Here is a 20,231-nt window from a genome sequence, read left to right as displayed (position 1 = left end):
TAATTCCATATGAACTGTCACCTCAGGAGTCGCCACTTATAAGAGGTGCTTTGGAACCCGAGGGGTTTGTGTGAGAGGAGAGAGTTGAATAAGTGGAAATTGAGTCTCAACACTGGAGAAGCAAGAAACAAATGCCTGGTCATTGGGGGGTGGTAGCGCCATCCTTTTATGAGAAGAGCAGCATAACAAAGACTGTTTCTACTGGGAAATCTGTCATTCTTGAATTCCAGCTTTCTGGCATCTGTGTCCAAGGTACCCGTCAGTGGGAAGAGTCCACCAGAACTTTAAAAAAAGGTATATGTAACAAAGTAAGACTCTCGTAAAGAAAGTCAGATATTTTTAGGGAATTGTGCCAATATTGTGATCGCACGAATTCTGTGGTCATTCCTTTCTACTGGAATGCGGGACACACACAATTGATTTTATGACAAATCTCCACAATATTATGTTGTTACGTTTTATTCTATGCAGGCTTATTGAGCAAACTGAAACTTATTCCTTGTCTTTGGGCAACACTTCAGTGGTAGAATCTAATATAGCAATACAGTCTGTTAATTTCTCTTCAGAAGGCACTGTGGGATCTACAGGTGTTCTCTTCACTGTGCTGAAAGGTGAGCTGTCTGTTTCAGGTTCTTGTAATAGCAGAGAGCATTCTGCTACCGATAATGCTCTATTCGTGAAAGTGTAGACTTTTATGAAATTCTGCTTTGTTTCCTTCTCATAGGAACTAAGGATTCTCTGGTTTCTGGTTTCCAGTTGTAAATGCAAATGTGGACAAACTCTGAATGAACAGGCTGAACTTCAGATCTTGCTCAACACCACAAAAAGTAGGTCTCAAATTATGTTACATGAAAAAATGCACTCCAATTCATGGAATTAATAACTTACATCCATTGAACGAGAAATAATGTTTACTGTTTCACACTGAATAATTTGTGTTTGAGTATGTTTGAGTTCTGACAAATTATGGTAATGTCAAGTCTACTTTTCTAGGCCATAGATATAATTTCTTTTTTTATTTTTTCCTCTCTTTCTTTTCAAAAACTCTTTGGAGGGTAGCAGAATTGAAATGCTCCGGCCATGGATGCAAATCTGTTTTCCAACAAAAATCTAGCTAAAGTGGTTCAGTTTTACATTTAAAAATACACTTAAAACATACTCAATCATAAGCTTTGCCTATGTTTACTAGTGGAATGGCACTCACAGGCTTAAATTCATCCTATAGACCTGACCTTGGGATATTTTTTGTAATTGGCGCAGTCATCATCTAGCAGTACCAATTTTCAGTTATCTCTACTAGTATGGTGCCCACCATGAGCTCCTTATCATCTTGCATGTGGCCCTTTAGAAATTCTTATGTCTATCTTGAAATGTTTGTACTTTTCTTTTTTTTTTCTTAATTAATTTTTGTTGGAGTATAGTTGCTTTACAATGTTGTGTTAGTTTCTGCTGTACAGCAAAATGAATCAGCTATACATATACATATATGCCCTCTTTTTTGGATTTCCTTCCCACTTAGGTCACCACAGTGCATTAAGTAGAGTTCCCTGTGCTATACAGTAAGTTCTCATTAGTTGTCTATTTTATACATAGTATCAATAATGTATATATGTCAATCCCAATCTCCCAGTTCCTCCTACCCCCCACTCTTTCCCCCTTGGTATCCATACATTGTACTTTTCAGAGTCTAAAAAAAAAAATTGGTTAATTCAACTACAATAAGCAAACCAAACACGCACATTTACTTTTATTCTCTCCCCAAATAAAAAAAATCCAGTGCCAGAAAGTATATATTTTAGAAAGACTAAGTTCATAATTCTCATTGGTTATATAATTCTAATTGGCTAATTCTTTATTGGTTGTAGAAGTTGAAAATATCTTCTCTCCAGTCTATAGCTATCTTTTACTTGGTTTTTCATGTCTTTTGTCATACTCAAATTTTAATTTATAATGCAGTCCAATGTATCAATCATTTTTCTGTAATTGGTACTTAAAAAAATTCGTTGCTCTACTAAAGTCATGCTAGTCTCCTATATTTTCTTCTGAATATTTTTAGTGTTTGTGTTTATATTTAGGTATTCAGTACACCTAGAATTTATGTATTTAAAGGAAAATGTATATCCTTTAATAAATTTATTAGATAATAAAAGAAATTGTTAAAAAATAATCATTCAGCTAAAGAGGCATAAAAATTAAAATAAATGTAAAGAAATCTAGAAGGAAGGAATTAATAAAAAGGGCAGAAATTAATAAAAATAGAAATTAACAAATGCTAGAGTTGATCAACAAAATAAAAATTTGATTCCATGAAAGACTAATGAAAAATATGCAAGCTTCTGACAAATTTGATCAAGAAAAGAGAGACTATAAATAAACATTAAGGAGGATTATGTCTAGAGATATGGAGATTCTTTTAAAATTATAAGATAATGGTAAATATAATTTATTCTAGTGAATCTAATTATCTAGATGAAAAGATGATTTTCTAATAAATAACCAGAATACTGTAGAAATGAGGAGAGGGGTGAGTAGGGAATTTCATTTTTTAAATCTATATACTTGTATGGATTTGAATTTTACATCAAGCATGTCATTCTTTTATAAAAATAATATTAAAAAGAAGCCATACTACATTTTTAGGATTAACTTTGTCACCTAGTATCCAGGAGGAGCAATTTGGCGGGCTTAATGTGCCACGAAAACACCTCAGAAGCCAATGTCTTTATTTCCCAGATGAGGACAGAGCAAAGTGACTGGTTGTGGAGGACATTTGGGGGGCTGTCAGGGCCTTGCCTGCCTATCTCTCAAAGCACAAGACTGATTAGGCTGGTCTCACCACCACTGCTTTAGTTTTCCTTGTATATATAATATACATATATATGTGTGTGTGTGTGTATATATATATACACACACACACACGTATATATATACACACACACGCAAATACGCACACACAAGTTTTTCACTTGTGAAAGACAGCAGAGTTCACTCTCTGCTGTTTCCCTGATATGCACAACTTGAGCTCCAGTCTCTTAATACAGTGGTCCCTGCTCAGTCCCTCTGAATGGGAGACAGACCTCACAGAGCAATCCTCTAGGTACAGCTGTCCTGATGTTCACCCTCTGCTGTTTTTTGTTTGATGTTTTATCAGTGGGGGAAGCAACGTGGTCTTGAGCTACCTTCACATTGTGTTCACTCCGTCTCACTGCATAGAAAGCAAGAATGTTTACTTTATACATGATATCCTTCCAATTTTTTTTTTTGAGGTGGATTAGGCAGGAATTATGGTTTCCATTTAGAACATAAGGAATCTTATCTCAGGAAAAAAACTTAATGAGGGTGGAATAGCCAACCACATATCATATATGTTAATTACATACTGCAATTAAATAAAGGCAGCCAGCAAACCATGTTTTCTGTACTTTACCCAACAAGTATTAAGCAGTCATGCAGTTCAGTGATGGCATGGGACTTTGTTTCTTGCTTACCCTAGGGTTCATTTATTAATTTTAGTGTCCTTTTTTCCCCCCTCACAGCTAATGCCAAGGCATGTGGCTTTGTAGTGTATCAAAACAACAAGCTTTTCCAATCAAAAACTTTTATAGCTAAATCACATTTTAGTCAAAAAATTATCTCAAGCAAAACTGATGAAAATGTGGAAGACCAGAGCACTTCTCTTGAAATGGTCTTTAGTCCAAGGGTGAGTTTTCCTATTAACAGAAATAATTCAGCCCACTCTTGATTACAAAAGCAGGGACAGTTTGGGCAAAAGAAATTCACAGAACAACTCTTTGAAAGATTCTTTGACAGTATTCACTTTAACTTCTCCCCATCCATATTTTTGTAGACTAACTAAACCCAAAATGAACTACTTTGAATTTTATATCCTTTTTCCTCTCCTCAATCTGTAATGAAGATGCTATGCTTTGTACATATCTAGTTGATTTCTCATATGCTTATCTTGGCCTATTTGATTTTTTCTACCCAATTAAGCATTTTGAAAAATCAATTGCCATTGTCTTATCGATTCACAGTACAATGGAAAAGAATTACAGCTTCATTCCTATGCCTGTGTCTATTGGAATTTTTCCCTGAAGGATTGGGACACACGTGGCTGTCACAAAGAAGGAGTCATTGATGGATTCTTGCGCTGCCGCTGCAACCGTACTACTAACTTTGCGGTATTGATGGTAAGGGTGTACATGGTAATCTCTTTCCTGACAAGAATTTCCTTACATGCGATTTTGGTATGTGCTAATTGGAGATAATTTGGGGGGCTAGTTTACATAGACACTCAACTCAGATTAAATGGGAAAACAGGGAATGGAGTTAGAGGACTAAAAAGGGAAGTGCTGGTAAAGGCAAGTAGAATAGAGTTTTTTGCAATATAGTCTCAGGATAGATGAGTTCAGTACTGTGTATTTAATAATGAGAAGGGAGCCCATGTGCAAAAGAGGAGCTGATGGACTCCACTCAACTAACTCACATGTCAGAAGCATGAAGTTGCTGCAGCCAGAGGTAAGGCTGTGTAGCTGTGTGCTGAAGACAGGTTCAGTACATACATAGCTGTGGGTGGGCAGTTTGAATCAGTTACCCAAAGCTTTTTCCATTGTAATCATCTAAGTTATTAAGTTTATGCCAGAAGATATAAGAGGAAAAGCTCTGTAATTCAACTTGTCCCACAATACCTCTGTGTGTGCCGTTTCACTCCAGTGCTACCCTGTACAAGTAACTGGCAACAGCTCTGGTGTGCAGCTGTTTATACACCTCTGAGATTTCTTGGGCTGACCTTTTTAGGAAGACGGGCTTCTGTTTGTTTCATTTCCAGAAACCTATTATTCTGGTGAAAACAAAAATGTTTGTTTATGTACTGGATGGAATGTTTTTATATGCAGTGGAATGGGGAGGGATGTAGAGTGTCTTACCCTTACTAAGGGGCTAGTAACACTATGACTCTTCCAAAGAGAAGCAGATGTTTTTTTTTAAATTTTTATTTATTTATTTATGGCTGTGTTGGGTCTTCATTTCTGCGCGAGGGCCTTCTCCAGTTGTGGCAAGCAGGGGCCTCTCTTCATCACGGTGCGCGGGCCTCTCACCATCGCGGCCCATCTTGTTGCGAAGCACAGGCTCCAGATGCGCAAGCTCAGTAATTGTGGCTCACGGGCCCAGCCGCTCCACGGCATGTGGGATCCTCCCAGACCAGGGCTCGAACCCGTGTCCCCTGCATTGGCAGGCAGATTCCCAACCACTGCACCACCAGGGAAGCCCAGAAGCAGATGTTTTAATTTTCTAGTAGCTAAGATGTACCCGTATTTGAGAAGCCAATGGAGATCCAGAACGTACTGGTACAACATAGAATATCAAATTATAGAACCTTGCTTTTAAAATATTTTTGCGATAACTATCGTTTTCTTATTTTAATTACCAAATATTTAAAAATTGATTTTGACTATTTATCTTATAACTTGCATTATAGAGAGATCTGCTTTCTCAATCAGAAATGTAAGGATAAAATTTTACCTTTTTTGATATCTTAAGATCATTAGTATTATTGAATAGCTGTGTAAAGCTCAGATTGCTTTACATATTAAATGATACAGACTATGCTATCATACTTATTTTTCTCCTTTTTTGAAGTCAGACTTTCAGCTATTCTTACTAATATCTGAATCTGCCTCAATGCCCACCTACTCATGTTTGTAATTAGTTTAGGGTTGCAAAATTAAAAAAAAAAAGCTGATTAGAATTGTATGTAAGTTTAAGAGCAGAGAGGCTCTGAGTGTATAGATGATTTCTAAGCTCTGAAGATATATGTATTCCATGATTCTTTGTCATCCACTTAGTATACTGCACATAGGAAATAATGTGAAATTTTTGTTTTATTATTTTTTAAAACAAAGTTTATTTTAATTTTTTCCCTACTAAAGCAATACATACTCATTGCATACAGAGTGAGTCTACTTACTCAACAGAAATATACTGATATGGAAAAGTGTGTATGCTATCTTAAAACAGCAGTTTGAAAATAATTTTATTATGTTAACAAACCCCTGTTTATTTGTGCAAAGAGACATAGATAATATTTGTAAGCACCTATAAAAAGGTCATCTCTGGAGAAGAGTAGGATTTCAAGAGGTAGGGTATGATGTGGGGTAGAGGCAGTAAAGAGGAACATGTGCTTTTTAAAATTATGTTTCTATATTATTTTCATGTCTTATAAATAAGCATATTCAGCTTTTCTAATTTTAACAATTTGAAAAATTAGAAAGTACAGACAAGCAAAAATAATTATGTACATATATCCTATCCACCCAGTGACCGCCATTATTACCTCTCCAGATTTCTAAGAGTATGTACTCATGTGGAATATATTTTTCTATGACTACATACTAAAAAGCTGGGGTAGATATAGATATATTACATAAAAATTATACCCCCTTTTCCAAAGAAAAATGAACAGCATCATGTGAATATCTTTCCATGTCCATAAAAATATTTCTGCAACTTTATTTTTAGTACATCAGCTTAGATACGCAGATTTTCCCTTGGATTATAGTTACACATAACAATAATTTAATGGGTAAATAAAGCAACTCTAGCCAATTTAGATCTAACACAAACAACTTTGATTTTAGACGTTGAGGAATAGTATATATGTCTTCCCTAACTGAATTAGTTAGGTAACTGTTCTTAAGCCTCTATTTCATGTAAACTGCTTAGAGGTAAGGGGTTGATTTATTTCCTTTTAAAGTATCACAGCTTTATATAAAAAAAGACATATCTGGCTATTTTGACCAATATATCTGATTGTTTTAATCAATGTATCTCTTTATGATATTGACTTTCATAGATATTTCAGAATGGTTATTTTAAAATAATGAGTCAACTTATTTTCCAGAGTTTCAAAAAGGAATATAAATATCCTGAATCACTAGATGTATTTTCCACATTTGGATGTACACTGTCCATTGCTGGTCTGGTTCTCACAATTATATTTCAGGTCAGCACCAGGTAACCTGAAGGGAAGCAGGCTCTTCTCATGAGAGAAATTGCTATCCTGATATTATTTCCTCTCAGCATATTCCCATTAGAATACAGTCTCTTGGAACTGGAAGGGAAATCAGATTTAGTTCAACATACTCATTTTACAAGATACTCAGTCCTGGAGAGACTAAGACATACACACAAATAAATGTATACTTACAAACTGTGGTAAGTGCCTTGGAGGAAAATTACATACCATGTAATTACAAGTTTGTCACATAAAATTAATGTGGTCCCATAGTTCATCAATGCCACAGTTCCTTAGTGTTGAATAGAAGCATAACTGCCAATCTGCATTGGCAAAGAGAGAAACGTTGCTAATCAGCAAGTTTTTGAGGATAAAATTAAATTTTAAACTGTATTAAGGTTTCAAATGGTAAAACTTTTAAAAAAGATTTTGAGAGAGGACCTTCAAGATGGCAGAGGAATAAGATGTGGAGATCACCTCCCTCCCCACAAATACATCAAAAATACATCTCCATGTGGAACAACTCCTACTGAACACCTACTGAATGCTGGCAGAAGACCTCAGACTTCCCAAAGGCAAGAAACTCCCCCATGTACCTGGGTAGGGCAAAAGAAAAAAGAAAAAACAGAGACAAAAGAATAGGGATGGGACCTGCACCTCTGGGAGGGAGCTGTGAAGGAGGAAAAGCTTCCACACACTAGGAAACCCCTTCACTGGCAGAGATGAGGGGTGGGGGGGGGAAGCTTTGGAGCCACAGGGGAGAGCGCAGCAACAGGGATGCAGAAGGCAAAGCGGAGAGATTCCCACACAGAGGATCAGTGCCGACCAGCACTCACCAGCCCGAGAGGCTTGTCTGGGGAAGATGGGGGCTGGGAGCTGAGGCTCCGGCTTCGGAGGTCAGATCCCAGGGAGAGGACTGGGGTTGGCTGCGTGAACACAGAATGAAGGGGGCTAGTGCTCCACAGCTAGCCTGGAGGGAGTCCAGGAAAAAGTCTGGAACTGCTTAAGAGGCAAGAGACCATTGTTTCCGGGTGCGTGAAGAGAGGGGATTCAGAACACTGCCTAAACAAGCTCCAGAGACAGGCTTGTGCCGTGGCTATCAGCGCGGGCACCAGAGACGGGTATGAAGCACCAAGCCTGCTGCAGCAGCCACCAAGAAGCCTGTGTGCAAGCACAGGTCACTATCCACACCTCCCCTCCCGGGAGCCTGTGCAGCCTGCCACTGCCAGGGTCCCGTGATCCAGGGACAACTTCCCCGGGAGAACACACAGTGCATCTCAGGCTGTTGCAACATCATGTTGCCCTCTGCCGCTGCAGGCTTGCCCGACATTCTGTACCCCTCCCTCCTCCCGGCCTGAGTGAGCCACAGCCCCCTAATCAGCTGCTACTTTAACCCCGTCCTGTCTCAGCAAAGAACAGACACCCTCAGGTGACCTACACACACAGGCAGGGCCAAATCCAAAGCTGAAACCCAGGAGCTGAGCGAACAAAGAAGAGAAAGGGAAATTTCTCCCAGCAGCCTCAGGAACAGTGGATTAAATCTCCACAGTGAACTTGATATACCCTACATCTGTGGAATACCTGAATAGACAACGAATCATCCCAAAATTGAGGCGGTGGACTTTGGGAGTAACTGTAGACTTGGGGTTTGCTTTCTGCATCTAATTTGTTTCTGGTTTTATGTTTATCTTAGTTTAGTATTTAGAGCTTATTATCTTGGTAGATTTGTTTATTGATTTGGTTGCTCTCTCTTTTTTTTAATATATATATATTTTTTCTTTTTTCTCTTTTTGTGTGTGTGTATGCATATGCTTCTTTGTGTGATTTTGTCTGTATAGCTTTGCTTTTACCATTTGTCCTAGGGTTCTGTCTGTCCTTTTTTTAATTATTATTATTATACTTTTTAGCACTTGTTATCATTGGTGGATTTGTTTATTGGCTTGGATGCCCTCTTCTTTCTTTTTTTAATTACTTTTTTATTTTTAATAATATTTTTAAATTTTTATTTTAATAACTTTATTTTATTTATTTATTTATTTTCTTTTTATTTCTCCCTTTTCTTCTGAGCTGTGTGGCTGACAGGGTCTTGGTGCTCCAGCCAGGTGTCAGGCCTGTGCCTCTAAGGTGAGAGAGCTGAGTTCAGGACACTGGACCACCAGAGACCTCCTGGCCCTACTTAATATCAAATGTGGAAAGCTCTCCCAGAGATATCCATCTCAGTGCTAAGACCCAGCTCCACTCAATGACCAGCAAGCTACAGTGCTGGACACCCCATACCAAACAGCAAGACAGGAACACAACCCCACCCATTAGCAAAGAGCCTGCCTAAAATCATAATAAGTTCACAGACACCCCAAACCACACCACTGGACGTGGTCCTGCCCACCAGAAAGGCAAGATCCAGCCTCATCCACCAGAACACAGGTACCAGTCCCCTCCACCAGGAAGCCTATAAAACCCACTGAACCAAACTTACCCACTGGGGGCACACACAAAAAAAACGGGAACTATGAACCTGCAGCCTGCAAAAAGGAGACCCCAAAATGCAGTAAGTTAAGCAAAATGAGAAGGCAGAGAAATACACAGCAGATGAAAGAGCAAGGTAAAAACCCACCAGACCAAACAAATGAAGAGGAAATAGGCAGTCTACCTGAAAAAGAAGTCAAATTAATGATAGTAAAGATGATCCAAAATCTTGGAAATAGAATGGAGGAAATACAAGAAACGTTTAACAAGGACCTAGAAGAACTAAGGAGCAAACAAACAATGATGAACAACACAATAAATGAAACTAAAAATTCTCTAGAAGGAATCAATAGCAGAATAACTGGGGCAGAAGAATGGGTAAGTGACATGGAAGACAAAATAGTGGAAATTGCTACTGCAGAGCAGAATAAAGAAAAAAGAATGAAAAGACTTGAGCACAGTTGCAGAGACCTCTGGGACAACATTAAATGTACCATCGTTCGAATTATAGGGGTCCCAGAAGAAGAGAAAAAGAAAGGGACTGAGAAAATATTTGAAGAGATTATAGTTGAAAACTTCTCTAATATGGGAAAAGAAATAGTCAATCAAGTCCAGGAAGCACAGAGAGTCCCATACAAGATAAATCCAAGGAGAAACACGCCAAGACACATATTAATCAAACTATCAAAAATTAAATACAAAGAAAAAATATTAAAAGCAGCAAGGGAAAAGCACCAAATAACATGCAAGGGAATCCCCATAAGGTTAACAGCTGATTTCTCAGCAGAAACTCTGCAAGCCAGAAGGGAGTGACAGGACATATTTAAAGTGATGAAAGGGAAAAACCTACAACTAAGATTCCTCTACCCAGCAAAGATCTCATTCAGATTCAAAGGAGAAATTAAAACCTTTAGAGACAAGCAAAAGTTAAGAAAATTCAGCACCACAAAACCAGCTTTACAACAAATGCTAAAGGAACTTCTCTAAGCAGGAAACACAAGAGAAGGAAAAGACCTACAATAACAAACCCAAAACAATCAAGAAAATGGTAATAGGAACATACATATCGATAATTACCTTAAATGTAAGTGGATTAAATGCTCCAACCAAAAGACATAGACTGGCTGAATGGATACAAAAACAAGACCCGTATATATGCTGTCTCCAAGAGACCCACTTCAGACCTAGGGACACATACAGATTGAAAGTGAGGGGATGGAAAAAGATATTCTTTGCAAATGGAAATCAAAAGAAAGCTGGAGTAGCAATTCTCATATCAGGCAAAATAGACTTTAAAATAAAGACTATTACAAGAGACAAAGAAGGACACTACAAAATGATCAGGGATCAATCCAAGAAAAAGATATAACAATTGTAAATATATATGCACCCAACATAGGAGCACCTCAATACATAAGGCAAATGCTAACAGCCATAAACGGGGAAATCAACAGTAACACAGTAATATTCGGGGACTTTAACACCCCACTTTTACCAATGGACGGATCATCCAAAATGAAAATAAATAAGGAAACACAAGCTTTAAATGGTACATTAAATAAGATGGACTTAATTGACATTTATAAGACATTCTATCCAAAAACAACAGAATACACTTTCTTCTCAAGTGGTCATGGAACATTCTCCAGGATAGATCATATCTTGGGTCACAAATCAAGCCTTGGTAAATTTAAGAAAACTGAAGTCGTATCAAGTATCTTTTCTGACCACAACGCTATGAGACTAGATATCAATTACAGGAAAAAATCTGTAAAATACAAACACATGGAGGCCAAACAATACACTACTAAATAACCAAGAGATCACTGAAGAAATCAAAGAAGAAATCAAAAAATACTTAGAAACAAATGACAATGAAAACACCACTACCCAAAACCTATGGGATGCAGCAAAAGCCATTCTAAGAGGGACGTTTACACCAATACAATCCTACCTCAAGAAACAAGAAACATCTTGGACTTCCCTAGTGGCACAGTGGTTAAGAATCTGCCTGCCGGTGCAGGGGACGTGGGTTAGAGCCCTAGTCTGGGAGGATCCCACATACCGTGGAGCAGCTAAGCCTGTGTGCCACAACTACTGAGCCTGCGCTCTAGAGCCCGTGAGCCACAACTACTGAGCCTGCGTGCCATAACTGCCAAAGCTTGAATGCCTAGAGCTGGTGTTCCACAACAAGAGAAGCCACCGCAATGAGAAGCCTGTGCACCACAACAAAGAATAGCCCCTGCTTGCCACAACTAGAGCTAGCCCATGTGCAACAATGAAGACACAACATAGCCAAAAAAAAAAGGAAGAAACAAGAAACATCTCAGAAAACACCCTAACCTTACACCTAAAGCAAATAGAGAAAGAAAAACAAAAAACCCCTAAAGTTAGCAGAAGGAAAGAAATCATAAAGATCAGATCAGAAATAAAAGAAAAAGAAATGAATGAAATGATAGCAAAGATCAGTAAAACTACAAGCTGGTTCTTTGAGAAGATAAACAAAATTGATAAGCCATTAGCCAAACTCATCAAGAAAAAAAGGGAGAAGACTCAAATCAATAGAATTAGAAATGAAAACGGAGAAGTAACAACTGACACTGCAGAATTACAAAGAATCATGAGAGATTACTACAAGCAACTATATGCCAATAAAATGGACAACCTGGAAGAAATGGACAAATTCTTAGAAAAGCACAACCTTCTGAGACTGAACCAGGAAGAAATAGAGAATATAAACAGACCAATCAGAAGCCCTGAAATTGAAACTGTGATTAAAAATCTTCCAACAAACAAAAGCCCAGGACCAGATGGCTTCACAGGTGAATTCTATCAAACATTTAGAGAAGAGCTAACATCTATCCTTCTCAAACTCTTCCAAAATATAGCAGAGAGAGGAACACTCCCAAACTCATTCTACAAGGCCACCATCACCCAGATACCAAAACAAGACAAAGATGTCACAAAAGAAGAAAACTACCAGCCAATATCACTGATGAACATAGCTGCAAAAATCCTCAACAAAATACTAGCAAACAGAATCCAGCAGCACATTAAAAGGATCATACACCATGATCAAGTGAGGTTTATCCCAGGAATGCAAGGATTCTTCAATATATGCAAATCAATCAACGTGATACACCATATCAACAAATTGAAGGAGAAAAACCATATGATCATGTCAATACATGCAGAAAATGCTTTCAACAAAATTCAACACCCATTTATGATAAAAACCCTCCAGACAGTAGGCATAGAGGGAACTTACCTCAACATAATAAAGGCTATATATGACAAACCCACAGCCAATATTGTTCTCAATGGTGAAAAACTGAAACCATTTCCTCTAAGATCAGGAACAAGACAAGGTTGCCCACTCTCACCACTGTTATTCAACATAGTTTTGGAAGTTTCAGCCAGAGCAATCAGAGAACAAAAAGAAATAAAAGAAATACAAATTGGAAAAGAAGAAGTAAAGCTGTCACTGTTTGCAGATGAGATGATACTATACATAGAGAATCCTAAAGATGCTACCAGAAAAGTACTAGAGCTAATCAATGAGTTTGGTAAAGTAGCAGGATACAAAATTAATGCACAGAAATCTCTTGCATTCCTGTACACTAATGATGAAAAATCTGAAAGAGAAATTAAGGAAACACTACCATTTACCATTGCCACAAAAGAATAAAATACCTAGGAATAAACCTACCTATGGAGACAAAAGACCCATATGCAGAAAACTATAAGACACTGATGAAAGAAATTAAAGATGATACAAACAGATGGAGAGATATACCATGTTCTTGGATTGGAAGAATCAACACTGTGAAAATGACTATACTACCCAAAGCAATCTACAGATTCAATGCAATCCCTATCAAACTACCAATGGCATTTTTCACAGAATTAGAACAAAGAATTTCACAATTTGTATGGAAACACAAAAGACCCTGAATAGCCAAAGGAATCTTGAGAAAGAAAAACAGAGCTGGAGGAATCAGGCTCCCTGACTTTAGACTATACTACAAAGCTACAGTAGTCAAGACAGTATGGTACTGGGAGAAAAACAGAAATATAGATCAATGGAATGGGATAGAAAGCCCAGAGATAAACCCACGCACATATGGTCACCTTATTTTTGAAAAAGGAGGCAAGAATATACAATGAAGAAAAGACAGCCTCTTCAATAAGTGGTGCTGGGAAAACTGGACAGCTACATGTAAAAGAATGAATTTAGAACACTCCCTAACACCATACACAAAAATAAACTCAAAATGGATTAAAGAGGGCTTCCCTGGTGGCGCAGTGGTTGAGAGTCCGCCTGCCAATGCAGGGGACGCGGGTTCGGGCCCTGGTCTGGGAAGATCCCACGTGCCGTGGAGCGGCTGGGCCCGTGAGCCACAGCTGCTGAGCCTGTGCGTCTGGAGCCTGTGCTCCACAACGAGAGAGGCCGCGACACTGAGAGGCCCGTGCACCGCGATGAAGGGTGGCCCCCGCTTGCCGCGGCTGGAGAAAGCCCTCGCACAGAAACGAAGACCCCACACAGCCAAAAATAAATAAATAAATAAATAAATTTATTAAAAAAAAAAAAAAAATGGATTAAAGACCTAAATGTAAGGCCAGACACTATAAAACTCTTAGAGGAAAACATAGGCTGAATGCTCTATGACATAAATCACAGCAAGATCCTTTTTGACCCACCTCTTAGAGAAATGGAAATAGAAACAAAAATAAACAAATGGGACCTAATGAAACTTAAAAGCTTCTGCACAGCAAAGGAAACCATAAACAAGACAAAAAGACAACCCTCAGAATGGGAGAAAATATTTGCAAACGAAGCAACTGACAAAGGATGAATCTCCAAAATTTACAAGCAGCTCATGCAGCTCAATATAAAAAAAACAAACAACCCAATCCAAAAATGGGCAGAAAACCTAAACAGACATTTCTCCAAAGAAGATATACAGATGGCCAACAAACACATGAAAGGATGCTTAACATCACTAATCATTAGAGAAATGGAAATCAAAACTACAGTGAGGTATCACCTCACACCGGTTAGAATGGGCATCATCAGAAAATCTACAAACAATGAATGCTGGAGAGGGTGTGGAGAAAAGGTAACCCTCTTGCACTGTTGGTGGGAATGTAAATTGATATAGCCACTATGGAGAACAGTATGGAGGTTCCTTAAAAAACAAAAATAGAACTACCATATGACCCAGCAATCCCACTACTGGGCATATACCCTGAGAAAACCATAATTCAAAAGAATCATGTACCACAATGTTCATTGCAGCTCTATTTACAATAGCCAGGACATGGAAGCCACCTAAGTGTCCATCGACAAACGAATGGATAAAGAAGATGTGGCACATATATACAATGGAATATTACTCAGCCATACAAAGAAACGAAATTGAGTCATTTGTAGTGAGGTGGATGGACCTAGAATCTGTCCTACAGAGTGAAGTAAGTCAGAAAGAGAAAAACAAATACCGTATGCTAACACATGTATATGGAAACTAAAGAAAAAAATGTACTCTCACCTGGTTTTTCCTTGCAAACTCAAGATGTATCACAATGCTTCTTTCCTTCAGAATTATTTCTCTCTAATAAATTCCTTCACAACTGTTTTCTCAGATATGTAGAATCAGGAATTTTTTGTTCTAAAGGTATTGCCATTTAAACATTTTTTCCTGAAGTTTTATTGAAAAAAATTAAAAGTCTATAGAAATGTTGAAAGAGACTAAGTGAACACCCAAATACCCTTCACCTGGATTCACCAGTTGTTAATATTTTGCTTTCTCTCTTTTCCTATTTTTTCCTGATATTTTGAAAGTAAGTTGTAAACATCATGACTGTCATCTCCAAATTCTTCAAGCATGTATGCATCTCCTAAAAACAAGGGCACTCCTACATAGTATAATATTATTATCCTCGCTCAGAATATTTAACTCAAGAATTTAACATTAATATGTTTTCATGTTAATGTCCTTATTCAAATTTCTCCAGCTGTTCCAATTATGTCCATTTTAGCTGTTCCCCCCCCCCCCAATTTATTTAGTAATTGTGTCTCTTTAGTTGTCTTTAGCCTAGAATAATTCCTCTGCTTTTTAAATTTGTTTGTTTTGGTCTTTCATGACATTAAAACATTTGAAGTGTTCAGGTTAGTTATTTTATAGAAGGTAGAATATTCTACAATATAAAATTTCTCTGAAATTTTCCAATGATTAGATACAGGTTACATTTTTTTGATGAGAATTCTAATCATTAAGTCTTTTTCATTGTGGCACAGCAAGAAGTGCATGATGTCAGTTTGTCCCGTTTTTGCTGTGTCATTTGCTTCCTTGTTTAAAGTAGTGTCTGGTAGATTTCTATACTGTAAAGTCTCAATTTTTCCCTTTGTAAATAATAGGCAATCCATGCAGTGAAACTTGGAGACTGTGTGAATACTCTGTTCCCCAACTTTTACTCAGTGGTTTTGGTATTCACTGATGATCCTAACTGGTATATATGATTACATTGGTGGGTGAATGATGATCTCTAATTTATAATTCCTTCTATATTTAGTCACTATATTACTTTGGAAAGAAGTGTACTCTCCAGTGCAGCTGCAGGGAGTCCTTTCATGTTGTTTTTTCATGTCCCTGTCAGTCTATAAGCGTTTCCTTATTTAAGGCACAGCAAGATGGTCCAGGTACATCTTTCACTTTTTCTGCCCCATACTTAGAATAAGCCATTTGTCCAAAGAGCCAGAATTATTTTTGATTCTTTTCTTTACCTTTCACACTTAATGAGTCTCTTGCCCTTCGTTTAAAATTTTTACACTGAGTGTTTACTATGTGCCAAGCAACATGTGAGGAGGTAAACACAAAACTATGAACAAGACATATAAACTCCCCTCTCCCTTGGAATTTACATTCTCGGGGGGAAGACAGACGTTGTACAAATATATACAGAAATAAATATATAATTACAAATTGTGGTAAGTTCCTTGAAGGAAAATTACATGCCATGTAATTATGTCTGTAATGTAAAGTGAAATGGCTCTTATATCTGTCTTTTCATTTGTAAAGACACTTGAACAGACAGTTATTTGGTTCCATGTGAATAAGTTGTGGTAGCTGCGTAACTATTGGTTTGGCCAAAAAGTTCGTCTGGGTTTTTCTGTAAGATGGCACGGAAAAACCAGAATGAATTTTTGGCCAACCCGATAGTTTCTTTGCCTAAAATCTCACTCCTTCCAATTGTCATCATATTTTTGTGTGTGTGTGTGTGTCCTCTATCAACTTGTTTTTAGCAGTTTTGCTGTCATAGATAATATATATATTATATATTTCTGTGCATATAATAAAAATGCACGGAATATAGTAATATACAGAAGACCCGTTTGAAAATAGCCTATTTGAAAATAGCTTGTTCTCTCTGTAGATAATTTATGTTTGAAATTGGAGAAAAATTAAAAACGAACTTTACTTTTATATAAATGGATTCTTTTGAATGCTTTTTGCATTTCTGCTCATTAAACCTTTCAGAAGACTTAAAATAAAATTTTGAATTATCCAGAAAATCTCAACTAAAATATCACGAGGATGGACAGAGTTCTGTTTTAATATAAGCTTTTTATTCAGTGTGGGAATCCAAAGACTAAGAAGGACCATGGTGGAATGTTATGGTAGGACCATAAAGGATGTATAATTAGCAAACAGATTTGTTCATCAAATTCTGAGACATTAGAAATAGAGAAGTTCTTGAAGATGTTAGAACTTTAAGCACATTAATAGTGAAATATTTATTTCAAGAGGCCTTATAATCTGAAAAATTCATAAGGATCTAGATGGTTGTGAATGGAAATTTTGTAATTTTCTGTAATACTGGACTGTATACCATAATATACAGAGACCTGTGATATGTCATGAGTTTCAACCCATACATACATATTTACACCCATAAATTATATCTTCAGATGAAGGAACAGTCCTTGGGCATGTTTTACATTAGAAGACCTTGTTTTGGGCCATAGAAGTATAAACATATTGTGGATGCTAAGCACCACTGTCTGATGGATAAGTTGGCCCTGGCTGCCAGGCCTTCTGCTGCATTCTGTTAGTTATATCAAGTCACTGGACAGCCCTGGAGGGGGCTACACTGGGCAGAAACTCCAGGAAGTAGAGTTCACAGGAGGGCATCTCTGGAAAACATCTATCACCTTGGATTAAAAGACAGGTTCAAGAAAGGAGGTATCAACATGTTTTCTCAAACTCACTTTGTGAGAATCAGGTAAGAAGAGAGAATGTTTGTCTGGTGTAGTTGGGAAGGTCCGTTTACCAGCTGGCTCACTGGGCTATGAGCTAGATTTACAGTGGGTAATAATATTCTTTTGTTCCCTCATGATTTCACTGGAGTTTATTTTTTGTAGTTGTTTTGTTTATTAATTATATTTATTTATTTATCTTCAGGAAAGTCAGAAAAACCTCAGTAACCTGGGTATTGGTCAATCTGTGCACATCAATGTTGATTTTCAACCTCCTCTTTGTGTTTGGAATCGAAAACTCCAATAAGAACTTAAAGACAAGTCATAGTGACACTGATAATACTGACTTGAGTAATAATGAAATGTCCAGACAAGACACCGTTGTCATCTTGAATCCCACATGCACTGCGATTGCTATCTTGCTGCACTATTTTGTGTTAGTGACATTTACCTGGATGGGACTCAGTGCTGCCCAGCTCTATTTCCTTCTTATTAGAACCATGAAGCCTCTTCCTCAGCATTTCATTCTTTTCATCTCTTTAATTGGATGGGGTAAGTGTTTGCTTCTCCACTTACTCAGGAATTTAATTTTGTTGAAATCATTTAATTTAAACAAACACCTATTGAAGACCTAATAGTACAAGGCCTTGTGGTAGGGGCGATGGAAAATCCAGCAATCACTAAGAGTGCCTTCTGTCTAGTGAAGGAGCGTCTTCTCCTGTGAAGAAGGCAGATGTGATCAAGACAGCTATAATAGATACATCATGAGCTAACTTCAAGATGTTCATTTCCTTTAACATCTCTATTTATTTGACTTGAGATTTAGACCACATATAAACTTCCTAGCTACTTTATTTTTTTTTTGTAAATTAACTATATTTCTTTTTTTTGCATTTTATTTTATTTTTTTGAACACAGAAGCTTCTTATTAGTTATCTATTTTATACATATTAGTGTATATATGTCAATCCCAATCTCCCAATTCATCTCACCACCCCCTGACCCTGCTTTTCCTAGCTACTTTAAAAGAAATGTTTCAAGACAATCAGAGTGACTCTTTTAAGAAAAATAATTTGAAAAATGTAATGAGTTCCAACAAAGAAGAGTTGTTTTAGTGTTATCTAAATTTAAATTTATTCAAGTGAAAGAGGAATTAGACCATTTAAGAGTGGAAATTGTGGTAAGAGTTACAAAGAAATCAGAAATAGTATAGGGTTGATATGTATAGCCAACACTGATAGGGAAAGGAAAACACAGAAAAACTATGTGCACTGTTGACCTACATCTGTAGGATCATTTAGTACATTGTCTATAGTGGAAAGAACAATGCATCCTGAAAAAGGTCAGGTGTATAATTCATTCATGTTCTTTTATAATTAATCCCAGTCTTGGGTAAATTATTAATTCTATGACTCTCTATCACATAAGAGTCCCGGCTATAGTGGTAGCTGTGACAGTGGGAATTATTTATTCTCAGAATGGGAATAATTCACAGTGGGAGTTAGACTACCGGCGAGAGGAAATGTAAGTTTATATTTTTTTAAATGTCCATTTCTTTGATATGAGTGTAACTATTCAATGACATTGAGTCCAAGTGTCACTGTAATATGCATCTCACTTTATAATTGTCATATTATAACTGGTATTTCAAATTCTCAAAGAACACATTATATTTTAAATATGGTGACATGAAAATTTCCTATGATAAATCCTTTCGTAAAGCAAGTAATTGTCTTCTAAATTTACAAATGTGAACTTTTTTAATGTTAAATTTGTCTTCTTTGATTAAGTCTGAAAATCACAGGGCACAAGAAGTGTGATCCTTAGGAACCCCTTATCTTAGTTTTCTCATCTAGAAAATGGGAATAACAATAATAGTAATACCTGCTCTGGGGTTACTATGAAGGGTCAAGCAAGTGTGAAAACATTTTCACACTTGAAACTGTTTGAAGCGCAGTATCCATGAAAGTGCTTGAAGAGCACTATCCATGCTTATGAACCAATTCTATGTTGATATGATTATAATGAGTATTTCATGATGATTTATCACCCATAAATTCTCCCTGTGACTCCAGCGTGAAGAATTAACTGTCAATAATGGAAGTACCTGAATGCATGGTATTTGCCTTCCATGTGGGGAGAGTAAGAAAGCGGGGCTGAACTCTATGTGTATTTCTGCTACCAAATGGCAACTGCTCTTTAATTTATCTTCCCTTCTTATTTTATAAATTCAACCATTCTGATCCCTGGATTCCACCTTAAGTCCCAAACCAACTCAAATCAAAACAAAACTCTTGGAAATGTGCAAGTACACCCAAGGGAAGGCTGTGGTGTCAGAGTGCTTACCTATTTCCAGGGCTGACCGTGACTAAGTGTAGAATGGGGAGCTAACTGCCTGGATTGATTTTAGGAGCCATATACTCTAGGTACTATTTTCTCTGTTTAATTGGGATTAAATATCTTTTAATGAGTTTTAAAATTTTAATTGCACAATTA

The 20,231-nt window shown here is 37.2% G+C and overlaps 1 protein-coding gene across 1 annotated transcript in view; it reads left to right on the top strand.

Moving 5' to 3' along the window:
• ADGRG7 (adhesion G protein-coupled receptor G7) overlaps positions 1–20,231 on the top strand; it is a gene marked incomplete at its 5' end in the record, with an annotated part of 73,534 nt that overhangs the window by 21,295 nt on the left and 32,008 nt on the right. The window contains 5 exon segments of the mRNA XM_082460990.1: positions 3,514–3,700; positions 4,035–4,190; positions 6,899–7,011; positions 17,941–18,291; positions 19,164–19,259. Of these exon segments, the coding sequence (XP_082317116.1) occupies positions 3,514–3,700; positions 4,035–4,190; positions 6,899–7,011; positions 17,941–18,291; positions 19,164–19,259 (903 nt within the window).

This window comes from Balaenoptera physalus, assembly GCF_965194825.1.
Source record: "Balaenoptera physalus genome assembly, chromosome: 4".
NCBI lineage: Eukaryota > Metazoa > Chordata > Mammalia > Artiodactyla > Balaenopteridae > Balaenoptera > Balaenoptera physalus.
Note: the sequence above shows the minus strand (reverse complement) of the source record. Positions and strands in the feature narration are given on the sequence as shown.